The 13,758-nt window shown below is 32.6% G+C and overlaps 1 protein-coding gene across 3 annotated transcripts in view; it reads right to left on the bottom strand.

Annotated features, from left to right (window-relative positions):
- LOC114326570 (protein mini spindles) overlaps positions 1-13,758 on the bottom strand; it is a 141,078-nt gene that overhangs the window by 20,727 nt on the left and 106,593 nt on the right. For all 3 annotated transcript variants that reach the window (XM_028274965.2, XM_028274967.2, XM_028274966.2), the window contains exons 21-25: positions 10,961-11,114; positions 10,073-10,249; positions 8,190-8,377; positions 3,497-3,833; positions 213-498 (exon numbers count right to left, since the gene is read on the bottom strand). In XM_028274965.2, coding sequence (XP_028130766.2) covers positions 213-498; positions 3,497-3,833; positions 8,190-8,377; positions 10,073-10,249; positions 10,961-11,114 — 1,142 coding nt within the window. The remainder of the gene's footprint in view (positions 1-212; positions 499-3,496; positions 3,834-8,189; positions 8,378-10,072; positions 10,250-10,960; positions 11,115-13,758) is intronic.

The following is a 13,758-nucleotide window of genomic DNA, read 5'->3' as shown; positions in this document are numbered from 1 at the left end:
CTGATTTTCGTGGCTAAAAAACATCCGACAGTGGATAGGGCTAAATTTTGAGCAGCTTAAGTACAGCTAAAGACAGAGAAGAGTTTGCAATTGTAGCAGCCAATCTCCATTGAGGAGAGGGCACTTTAAAAAGAAGCAGAAAGAAAAACAAAAGTTCCCAAATTCACCAATGCCCATTTTTTTAGAGAAGCAATATTTCAATCCCAACTTACCACTAATAGCAGTTTTACTACTTTTCCTAGAATCTTCTATCTCTTTAAGGCCATTTCTAATATAATCTTGGAAAAATTTGCTTGAGTTTGACAAGAACGGCTCGATATCTGCTTCAGGATGATGTTGCATAAAATCATACAGCAAATTCAATCCTTCTTTAGTTTCATCCTTGCTACCTATTTTCTGGAAAATATCTGTTAGCATCTTGTGATTTGCTCTCGAAAGCGATCTCCTTTGAGCGTCTTGTTTCGCCGGTAGATGCTGAACTTCGGATATTTTTAAACTCTAAAAATAAAATAAAAATTATTACAGATATCTATAGAAAACCAACACACACCAACGGAATTTAAATTATCACTCAAACCAAAACATATATATTTAATAGAAAATGATAAAACCATGATATATGACAGAGGCGACGAAAATATATTCAACGAAAATGGATTTCAAGAACAAAAAACCTACTAAAAAAAGTTTTAAAAAATATTTACCCATTGTCATTCATAAACAAGGAATTACACAAGAATGAAGGAAGGAAACAACATAACACCAAAAGCAATCCAGAAATACTCGCAAGAAGGGCTTATTAGAAAAATTAAAAAGGATAGGAAATAAATATAATATCAAACTACCACACACAAGAAAGCAAAGGGACATCTTGGATATTAATGCACCCTAATATGTCTGTGTAGATTTTGGCATTGGATCCGACCATCACTTGTAACACCGTTGCCGTATCCTCTATTTTTTCATACTAAACATTTTTTGTGATATTATACACGAGCGGGAGACCCTCAAAAAACCGCTTAGTTTTCGAGATACTGACCACGGAGGAGTGAATGGCTAATTTTATTCATACTTTATATTTTAGAGGGTGCTGAAAACGAAAATGAGGTTTATCTAGAATTTTATGTGGGGGAACATTGTCAAAATCGCAATTTTAACCTAAAAATAAAAAAAAAATGAAATCACGTTTTTTGCGTTTACCTCGCTACAACTCTGTTCCATTTTAATATTTTTTTCTGAAATTTTTACAGTATATAGCTCTAACATTTCTGAAGACAAAGGTACCTGCTTTAACTTTTTATTCTTATCATGATAAATGTTATGAATTTTTCAAAAAAAAGGTGCGGATTTGTGCATTGCAAAGTTTAATCGCAAAAGTTGTGTGACAAAGTTTAAAATTTAGTTTCTTAATCACGTTTATTTGAAAGTAGAGAGTACAAAGAAGTTTTCTGGTAAGTTTTAGATCAAAATGTTTTATAGAAAAAAAATAGTGCAACTTTTAATGTCGACATTAGAAATTCCCAATATAACGCTTATTTTTTGAGGGACAGACAATCTAGGTCTAATTTCTCACCTTTAGTACTATCCTTGGATTATAAGCTTTCATTTGACACCTCATTTGTCATTCTACCTAGTATAATGACGGAGAAGTAAACGTTCTTATTCTATTATTCTTGTAGGTACATTTAACATTGATTGAAATTATGAAAGAAATGGCATGGCAACACTGTGACGCACAAACATAAGATTCAGCTGTGCGTTACATAGGGTGCACTAATATGTAAGATGTCAAGAATTAACACATCGAAATACACTTTTTATTCTATTTTTCATCTCATACCTTGTTGTTGGAGGTATTTTATAAACTTCATTATTAACGTAACTCCAAAAAAATCAGTCCAGTTTATTAAATTCTGGTGATTTGGGTGGCCACGCTACTTGTCAATTGAAAAATGAAAATATCTCGAAAACTAATAAATTTAGACATAGGAAATGTTATCTAAAAATTAAAGTACGGTGATGGTACTTTTCAATAGTGATATAAAATACAGGATGTTCCATTTAAAATTACTGAGAAAATAATGTAGTTACGTTTTGACTCACCCTGTATTTGATATAAAGAAAATTAACAATATCAATAATTCTTGAAAATTTTGACAATACGTAAAAAAATATGGCATTAATAAACCATTGCTGTTTTGTTTTTTATTTATACAGGGAGTTGAACTTGTTACGATTTTCATATAAAATTGGTTATAACTTTGTAAATACCCTGTATAACATAACAAACCTTTATATTTTTGTGATGGAGAAGTTAACAGGATTTCGAATTTAAAATAAAATATAGGGTGTTCCATTAAAAAAAACATAAGTTTGGTCTGCCACTGTGTTATCGAACACCCTGTAACATTCTAACTAATTTTCTAATGTGAAGCTCAAAGGTGGCTAAAATTTTTGTTGTTAACTTTTATTGCTATCTATTACTATAGCGGATCTATTGAGCTTTACCCCACTAATCAATCACCCTGTATAACTCCTCCGTCACTATACCAGGTAGAATGACAAATGTGGTGTCGAATGAAAGCTTATAATCCAAGGATGGTACTAAAGGTGAGAAATTTGACCTAGCCTGTCTGTCCGTCCGACCGCGAATATAACTCCTCCGTCACTATACCGGGTAGAATGACAAATGAGGTGTCAAGTGAAAGCTTATAATCCAAGGATGGTACTAAAGGTGAGAAATTTGACCTAGGCTGTCTGTCCGTCCGACCGCGAATATAACTCCTCCGCCACTATACCAGGTAGAATGACAAATGAGGTGTCAAATGAAAGCTTATAATCCAAGGATGGTATTAAGGTCAGAAATTTGACTTAGGACTTCCGATTTTAGAAATACGACGGGAAGTACTGTTTTAAAGTCTCCGGAATAGTACAAGTGACATATTATTCGACGTGCCTTCGCAAGACGATATTATATACAAATATATACTTCCGGTTTCATGAGTGTCTGTCCATCCGTCCGCGAATACAACTCCTCCGTTATTAATATAGATAAAATGACAAATGAGGTGTCGAATGAAAGCTTATAACCCAAAGATGGTATTAAAGATAAGAAATTTGACATTGGACTTCGGTTTTAGAGTGGCAACCGTAAGTTCTAAAATCACTCAAAATATGATATTAATGTAAATAAAGATGACTCAAAATTGGTAAAATTGTATATCGATCGACTCAAAGTTACATGAACAGTTCAAATATCGACTTCCATTAAAGTTCTCCTTTCGATTACTTTGAGTGAAAACCTAAGACTTACGAAGTCCAATTACTTGTTTACCTATTTAATTAAATTGGAATATATTTAAAGAAACCATTACTATACTGCGTTCATTCCCAAGCTAAGCTCGATGTCACACCCATCGGTTGGTGTGTCATGTCATCGCAGCTTGTCATACAACACATTGTCGTTTTTAAGCTGAAATACAATTAGAAATCTTACCTTGAGTACTCTTAATATATACGATTCAACCTCTGATTCACTAGTGTTCGGTATCTTTCCCAAATGTAACATTATGGCACCTCCCTTAATCTTTGCACTAGAATGGAGAATGGTTTTAACAGTCCTGAGCGGTGTATCGACATCCTTAGTCTTCCACCACGATGACGGGAACTTCCTCAAGAAGTGATGTACTTCTAATAATACAGAATCATAGTCTATGGTATCGCCCCATTGGGGCATCAACTTTATCACTCTCCAGAGACATTTCATTACGAGGTCCACGTGTCTTGCGGAACTTTCATTACTAATGCACTCGTTTATTAGTTTTACCAAAGCACTGTAAAAAAGTAATTATGCATTATAATTAAATGTGAAAATTAGAAATACGAGATAAAATCAGCAATAGCTTAAAAATATAGTAATATTCGCCATAACTTAAATTCGAAATTATGTAAAATATTTTTTTTTAAACGATTTCCGAGTAAAAATCGAAAGGCTAAACAGTACTTAAGGGGAAAGGCGCAAAATGTCGCCTGTCAAAATTTTCAATGTGTTTTAAATGTACTTATTCATTTTTTTTGGAATCCTGAGAAAACAAATAAGTATTTTTGAAAAATTTAAACGTAGAATAAAAGATTACGTTACTACTGAGGGCCGAAAGTCCCTTAAAATAAATAAAAAGGTTCTTTTGAATGAAATATTTTCAATTAAAAATCACTGTAACTTATTAAAATAAAGATTAAAGAAGTTTTCAGGGACTTTCGACCTTCAGTAATAATGTAATATTTCATTCTGCGTTTAAATTTTTCAAAACTACTTAGTTTAGTTTTCTCAGGATTCGAAAAAAATGAATACATTTAAAACACATTGAAAATTTTGACAGGCGACATTATGCGCCTTTCCCCTTAATAATATTTAACTTAGACATGCAACAAGAAAACAGCTTCAGAACCTTTCAAAATGATCTTTGACTTTGTTCAAAAAGTGGGGTAGTACCAATGAACTGTCAACACTGATGGAATGGCCCCGTCCCATTCCAACAGTGAAGCGAGATAGGCGCCAACATACAAGAGAGAGGTTCTAGCACTTCTAGAGAGACATGAGAGAGACAGAGAATTTTCAGGTAAAATTTTGTTACAACTACAACGTACCTGACTAGCACTGTCCGATTATCTTCCCTCCTTTACCTGATTATCTTCTATCTCATCCTGGCGCCATTAACTTCGTTTTATGGCGATTCCATCAGTGTTGACAGTTCGTTGGGTAGTACACAAATTAAACAATTTTCGTAGGTTATGACCTTCTTCTTCCTGTACTTCTTCTTTCATGCACCTTATCTTGAAGTATGGTTCGAAGTAGATCGCATCGTTGTTCATTACGCATTATATAGCCTGGGTATTCAAGTTAGCGACATTTTATGGTTATGACTACTTCGCGTTCTTTACCCATTCTGTGTAGAACTTCGTTGGTAACTTTGTTTATCCAGGAAATCCTCAGCATGTGTCAATAGTACCACATTTAAAATGCTCTGAGTCTCTTCAGTGATGCTTATTAAGGTCCATAACTCCACACCATATAGAAGAACGAAGAAAACGTATCATTTTAGTAAACAAACTTTTATTTTCAATTTTATACCGTGACTGCTACAGATTTTTTTTTCATTTTCAAATCTTGCGGCAAGTTGATCTTACTTTCTTGATTCTTATCTTAATTTCATTCGTAATCACAATTCACGTTTCTACAAAGTCAAAAGAGAACTTGTATTGCAAACAGTGCCTCTCGAGTACTCAATGCATCTCTGAAGCCGAATTGTGTCTTTATCATAATATTTGTGTTCTTCACACTTTTTTATATACAGTAGACGCCACGCTAGTAGACACACGGGCACCTATGTAATTGCTAGGATTGCAATGGTCCCAATTTATCGTCATATAAATATATCAGGTCCAACCCTGTGTGACGAATAAATTAGGCGTATGGTATTGCGTAATCCTCGTTCCCACATCGATATGTTTTCCGTTTGCCCAGAAGTAAAGAATTTGTTTATCTTCGGCGAATTATCAAAAGATTTAATGATATTTCGAGACGAGAGTCTGAGTTTTTGTTGATAAGTGGTACTCATTAAGATCAGATTTCTGCCGCTGGTGAAGTGTGATGATAGCACTTCTGTGGGAAACGCGAAGGCTAAAGCTGATCTAGCTATATGACTTTTATTGGTTGAAAGAAGATTTACAACTTTTAGTGGGATGTTCTTAGGAACATGCCGTGGCTATTTTATTGGCAGAAGAGGTTTTTGGTTTCTTTTAATTGGTGTTTGGTTTAATTTATTTAATTTGGTTTCTTTTAATCTGATGATTGCCAAAATGGGAGTGTAAATTTCGGTGTTGGAAAGGAATCTTGTCTTGAATGAGGACAAGAACGGGGAGTCAAGATTTGGCTACGACAGAGTATAGTCGCGGACCGCTTTGGTCTAGTCCGCGAGACAGTTTTGGTTTTGTGAGTTATCAGATGGAGTGATCCCCTATTTACTATGTTTTCTTGGTGAGAAAAAAATGTTGGTTACGGTGAATACCACGATAGTATGTTTTGTGTCTAGTTGTCTAGCGTATTAGAAGGAATAGCTTCGTTATGTTGTTGTTAAGAAGAAATTAATACAAGTTCGCGGAGCGAGTTTCTTCAACTTTATAATAAGATAAAAAAACTCATTTTTTTTAAACAAAATTTTACTATGTTCAAATGAACAGTGTTTACATCGTTCCAATGTGAAATGTCCCAATAACAATCAATAATTAGCAGTTACCTTTTTGCTTAAATAAAACAAAAACTTTGGAATTTTATTCTCATATCATAAAATGTTGTGAAATAGTACTCTAGTTCAAACAAATGTAAAGTTTTAAGTGAAAAGTGTTAGGCAACAATAGTTCCAGCTGAGCTATACCAGATCCACGTTAGCACTAATCATCAATGCAGTCCAGGTCACCAGGTACTCGTAATAAACTGTTTATTCTTTCTTTTGAACAATCGTACTCGCGAAGGACTTAATTTTATTCATTAATTTCAATTCATTTTTACCTTCTTAATTTTTTTAATAAACTATGTTATAACTTTTATTAGTATTTTTTTCTTTTGCACACTACATCTCTTATCCTTATTGTTGGAGAGGAGTACAGACAAATTTACGACCGCAATGGTAAGTACCAACCTGCATCAGATGGAACGACATTGCTTTCTTTCTTTAATTTTAGATAAGGACATTGCAGTACTTTTATTTTTTTTATTTATTAATGGCGCCCAATAATATCTTTTAATAATAAATGTAATTAAAAAAAACCCACCCCTTTAATCTCTGAAGACCGTAGCTTACCGGGGCAATCCGAAAAGTAGCACAAAGAACATCACGCCTATGACCTACATAACACACTGTTTGAATATATTTTTTTATTTAACGCTACTTAATGTTTTACACAAATGGCTCCCATTAGTGGGGGGTACACAAATGGCGTTATGGCCAATATTTTTTGTTAATTTAATTTAACGGGTCTAGGCTGGCTACAGGATTATGGGCTAATCCGGCCCATTCTAACATGTGAATTTTATGTCTGTCATGTCATGTGCCGTCATGTCACATGACATGACAGTATTTTATAACTTTTACAACTTTAACAAATGACAACAATAACAATGTCAACTATGAACTTCAAATACATACATCTGTTCTATAAACTGTCAACTCTCTATGTTTATATACATTTTCTGACGTTTTAGACGTCACTCAAAATTTCTAGGTTATTCAATGACATCTCGAATATTCTCCCACTTAATACTTCTTCTTAAGTAGTCTAGACCTGTGGCTTTTCCCTCTTTAATGCTGTTTATGGCAGATTATACTTCCGCTTTGAGAATAAGTGGTCAGGTAGTAACGTCATTTTTATTTTGTATGATGGTGACACTCATATTCTCTTTAAATGTTGATTTCACATATTTCATCCATGTTGTCATGCAATAGGATTTAACAAATATTAACGAATAAACGTTACTTTTACATATTCGTGTCCGAAAAACTATAGTTTCTGAGCCCAGTATTGAGCTGTGTCCAATGCTAGTTGGTTGCCTGTCCATAAGTCATTGAGAGTGCATCTATGCGGGCAAATTGGGCAGTTTATTAGATGTTCCATGTTCTGTATTGCTTCGCAGTCACACTTATCGTCATTCTCGTTCAGGAAACACAGCAAATTCAGTATGCGCCACTGAGTGCAAACAACGATTATAGTTGTTAAAGGTGTTAAAAATGTATCTACTCGTTCCATAGTAACATTATATTATTGACATCACAATATCACTTTTTCTCTTTTCTCGGTTATTAGATTTTATTGTATAGTATATAAATTATTGTAATCACTAAATACATAGATAGTGAAAAAATAATCCTATTAATAAAATGAATGAATAATTTACGCGATTATGCAAGTAACTGTTATCCAAAAATATTCAAAACCTGAACCAAATAGCCACCTCGTTCGTTGCTGACGACGACATCGCTGTCAACTAATGTTTACATCTAAAATCTTAGGCATGTGGTATGCGAATAAACTGGACGTTATGCTACAATAGAACTTTTTCTACATATTTTAGCATTAAGCATTATTTTAAAACAGTTTTATTATAACGTATAGAACGTATCTTAAAGACTTACCATATAGTGTTTGTGTGGTCAGATCTCTCAATCACTTTGACGCAATGCAGGTTAATTACTCTTACGTAAGCTTCTCCATTGGGCACTTTATTTAACCTTTCTTCAACTAGTAAAGTGATCATTTGATGCATAAGCTCTTTAATAACAGGAACTGAAACTCGGCTTCCCAATGCCTTATTTATATAGAACTGAAAAAAAAAAATGTGAATTTACGTAAGGTATAAGGTATCCCAACATAAAATTTTCAATTCGTAGTTAGTTGGTTTTTAGTTGATAACGCATACCGAAACCTAGAAAAGGAGATCGAGTACCCCTGAAACGAGTACACCTGATTATACAGTCTGTATAATATAGATACTGTTCACTGTGACGTCACATGATACCAACACGAAATATTTAAGTGGTAGGTCTGTTCCTTTTTAGAATCGTTTAGCGTATTTTATTATACATCCAATTAATCCCGGACTAAAGGCGCTATAGCTCAGCCACCAGACGTATTACCAGCTCACGAGTACACTGGAATTACAGCCACTAGACATTTATTACAGTTAAGTCCGCGAGTCTTTACCCGTGCGTCATTAATACCTGGCGAGATAAAACACATACTTTTTATTTAGCATCATTCTCTTCCACGTATGAAATTAATGACAAACCAGCTGCCGTCTGTTATTAAGTAAAAACACATGTTATTTTTATGAACGATTTAGACTCAGTGCATTGAAAAGAGATAGGTACAAATAAAGACGATTGGGGATGTCTTCACATATTTTAAGTACAATTTCTGATGTTTTGGTTTGTTTACTTTTGTGGCTGTCAGTTTGTTGAATTTTTTCCTGTTATTTTGTCGAATTTTTGCATTTTGAAGTTTTTTATAGTATACAAACAGTTGTTTTCACAACTAATTTTATATTGGAGTTAGAAATTTTCTGTTAAGTTTATGTTATTTTACGATAAATTTTGACAACGTACAAAGCTAACCTCATTGTTGACACAGTTGAATGCATGTGTTTAAGGTTTCGCCAAAGTGAATAAAATAACAAAAAGAAAATATGTTATTGAATTTTTTTATAAATTGTTTATTTATTTATTAATCAATGATAATAAAAAATTTATTAAGCTACTTCAAATGTAGCTGTAATTATGCACCAAAATTTTAAAGCAAAACTTAAATTTGAGATTCTATTTATTTGATAACGTCAAATTTTACACTATAACCCGTGATCGGAATAATATCCACTTGCCGTTGCGTTTAGTAAATTTCAGACTTATTTCGTATGCTTTAAATGATGACGCACGGGTAAAGACTCGCGGACTCAACTGTATATACGCGTAGAAATAATATTGGAAGATTTCTATTAATGTAAATTTAAAGAAACATACCCTAATTTGTTTGATTTAATTTGAATAACTGTTATAAAAAAAACATTTAAAGGGTTTATACCCAAGTATTTTTGATGGCTCAGCATGTGATTAACCTGTAAGTATTTCCAACTTGACATTTTAACCTTGGTCATCATTTCAATTTTAACGTTTGGATTCACTAAAATGGTTATACTTATTTTAGGTATCAGCACTGATGATGATATTTTTTATATTGAAAACGTTCTGTGATTTGATGTAGCCTTTAAGGGATTTTAATAAAATTATATACCTTTTATAAAGGACTTTCAATAAAAATGGAGAATAGATCTTTGCCAAAGTGGTGTACATAGTGACATAGAAAAAGCTAGTTTCAGAAACCTCAACAGAGAAATAAAACGAAAATGCAAGGCTGATAAACAATATTATCACAATGTATGTAAAGAAATTGAGAGTCACGATTTAAGAATGATAAACAGAAATTTAACAGGACTACGTTTAAAAAATATTTTACGTTTACTTACAGCATCTATGGTAGTGAGTAAATTTCTATACATCTTTAGTGTCGACGAATCTACAGTAACTTGTAGATCCTGCAATTGTTTAAACTGGGAAATTATTGTATTCATGAACTCATCTTCATAGTCAATCAACGTATTGCTCCTCGTTTGAGTGAGTGTTTCATGTAATTGGGTCATTGCCTAAAAAGACGTCAAAATATTAAATATGCATATGTTTTCAAAGGACACCGCACACATCTTATGAAGAATATATTGTCGCTCCAATGCAATAAAATTTACATGACTAGATTGGTCCCGAAATTTCATTAATTTCATATCATTGCGCCAACTATGAGTTTTGAATAATAACGAGGTAAATTGATATAAATAAATCTAAACTCAAATGGATATGTAAACGAGCTAAAGAGAGAAAAGAAATTTTGTGATTCGCCAGTTCATCAATCTTTCTGCATGTATTAACATCTTGCATCATATACATCATAAAGTACGTATACTTTGGTCAATTGTACCTAAGTATCTCTCTCTCTCCCTTGTCGTATCCCCATTACTGAGGATCGTGATTTCTTCCAATCTAGGTACCAAAGTATACAGTTCTATCGGCTTAGCTCACGCTGGATTAAGCTGTTTTCAATAGCCACTAAACTAATAGTATTTATGAATGACAGTTTTATGGACGTCAAAAATGAGATTTCCATAAATTTTAATTACAATTTACGCCGTTATTAATAAAAATTCAGAGGTGGCGCAATGACATGAAATGATTGAAATCTCGAGAGGAATCTATTCATGTAAATTTTATTGCATTTGAGTGACATATTTTCCATAAGACGTGTGCGGTGTCCTTTTGTTAGAAGTATGTCAAGATTAATGAAAATGAAAAAGTTTACATACCGCTAATGCAGCAGTATGGTTTGGAGAACCCATCTGTTTAATCAGTCTCTCAATCACTGGGTTTTGTTTTTTGGGACTGGTAAAATTACCGAGGCTAACTCTTGAAACGGCTTCCCCAAAAGCTACGGGCTGAGTTCCAGCTTTGGCTCGTACCCTAAAAAAATTATAAATAAATAAAGTGTTAGTCTTTATTTTCAAATTACCGCTAGTTAGTAGCTCGTATTTTAGGCAGACATGTAAATAACTATGTTTACTATCCTATGGGAGCGTTAACTATGATTTAGTCCAGAAAGCCACTGCGCATCCGCTAGGAAAAATATTCTGATTCTGATTTTTTGCACAATCTTACTCAAAAAGGACCCCTTTTAACAAATTTGCATGTTGCCAGGCCCAAAAGTGAGTCAAAAATTTTTTAAACGTTTTTTTTTTTGTTTTTTTCCCAAAATTATTTTTTTTGCATCCAACAAAGTTTTTTTAGGTTTTTTGGATCATTCCAAAGAGAAAAGGTCTTTAGTGACTTTTCACTAAAGTTGATAGTTTTTGACATACAAGCGATTAAAAATTTAAAAATTGCAAAATCGGCCATTTTTAAACTTCAAGAACTATGTGAAAAACTGAAAATTTCAATGCTGCCAAGGTAAGTACATATTCTTTAAACATCGATTTATGAAATCTCGAAGAGTTTTTTGCAATACAATATCGAAAACCGCTTTCTTTTTTAATTGCTAATCAAGCGAGCGCGACAGTATTTTCAACCGTTGCATGTATGTAATATGCGTAAATATATGTGCGGAAAAATATTCTGATTCAATTTTTTTTCACCATCTTGCTTGAAAAGGTCTCCTTTTAACAAATTTGCACGTTGCCAGGATCAAAAGGCAGTCAAAAAATTTTTTAAACGTTTTTTTTTTGTTTTTTCCTAAAACTAATTTTTTTGCATTGGACAAATTTTTTTGGGCTTTTTGGATCATTCCAAATAGAAAAGATCTCAAGTGACTTTTCTTTAAATGTGATAGTTTTCGAGATATAAGCGATTGAAAATTTAAAAATTGCAAAATCGACCATTTTTAACCCTCAAAAACTATGTGAAAAACCGAAAATTTCAATGTTACCAAGGTACGTAGATATTCTATGAGCATCGATTGATCAAATCCCGAAGAGCTTTTTGCAATACAATATCAAAAACCGCTTTGTTTTTTAATTGCTAATCAAGCGGGCGCGACACTATTTTCAACCATTGCATGTAGATGTAATCGGAAAACATTTGAAGTTTAAAAAAAATTGTTTAAAAAATCTTTTGACCCATTTTTGACTCTGGCAACATGCAAATTTGTTAATAGGGAACCTTTTCAAGCAAGATGGTGAAAAAAAAAATTGAATCAGAATATTTTTCTTATATTTTTTCATATTACATATACAGTGCGTCCATAAAGTAACGCATAAATTCGTTTTTTCGTAAACTGGCGACTTTAAGAAAAAATCCCGAAACAGGTCGATTTTTATTTTTAAATTACGATTTTTTGGCATTAATTTCATACTAGTGACGTCATCCATCTGGGTGTAATGACGTAATCGATGATTTTTTTAAATGGGAATATGGGTCATGTGATAGCGCATTTGGAAGGGTATTCAATTCTCTATCCAATAGTATAAACATTAACATAATTATTTATACAGGGTGTTCAAAAAACATTTTTTTAATTAAAATAAGTGAGACAAAAAGAAGAATATAATATATGTAATTTGTTTAATTCAAAATGCATTTTACTACTGTCAGTAAACAGAAAAACAATTTTATTTGACAAATAAACATTGATTTTCGTTTAAACAAAATCTTCAAACTGCCAAGAGACAGGTGAGTGGCAGCTTTAACATTTAATTTAAGCGAAAAACAATATTTATTTGTCAAATAAACATTTTTTTCCTGTTTTCTGAGAACAGTAAAACGTATTTTGAATTAAATAAATTACATACATTCTTCTTTTTGTCTCAATTATTTTAATTAAAAACATGTTTTTTTGAACACCTTGTATAAATAAATATGTTAATATTCATATAAATGAATAGAGAATTGAATATCCTTTCAAATGAGCTATCACATGACCCCTATTCTCATTTAAAAAAATCATCGATTACGTCATCATACCCAGATGGATGACGTCACTAGTATGATATATATGCCAAAAAATCGAAATTTAAAAATAAAAATCGACCTATTTCGGGATTTTTCTTTAATATTACTGGTTTACGAAATAATGAATTTATGCGTTACCTTATGGACGCACTGTACATGCAACGGTTGAAAATAGTGTCGCGCCCACTTGATTAGCATTTAAAAACAAAGGGGTTTTCGATATTGTATTGCAAAAAACTCTTCGGAATTTCATCAATCGATGTTTGAAGAATATCCACCTACCTTGGCAACATTAAAATTTTCAGTCTTTCACATAGTTTATGAGGGTTCAAAATGGCCGATTTCGCAATTTTTAAATTTTTAATCGCTTATATGTCAAAAACTATTATCTTTAGAGAAAAGTCGCTAAAGGCTTTTTCTGTTTGGAATGATCCAAAAAACCTAAAATAACTTTATTCGATGTAAAAAAAATTTTTAGGAAAAAACAAAAAAAAACGTTTAAAAAAATTTTGACTCACTTTTGGACCGGGCAACATGCAAATTTGTTAAAAAATTTTGAGTAAGATTGTGCAAAAAATCCGAATCAGAATATTTTCCCTAGCGTATGTGCACTGGCTTTCTGGACTAATTATAGGTCACGTGACATAACGTGGTACACTCTGGT

This window comes from Diabrotica virgifera, chromosome 3, assembly GCF_917563875.1.
Source record: "Diabrotica virgifera virgifera chromosome 3, PGI_DIABVI_V3a".
Taxonomy (NCBI): Eukaryota; Metazoa; Arthropoda; class Insecta; order Coleoptera; family Chrysomelidae; genus Diabrotica; species Diabrotica virgifera.
This window is presented reverse-complemented; position numbering and strand designations above follow the sequence as displayed.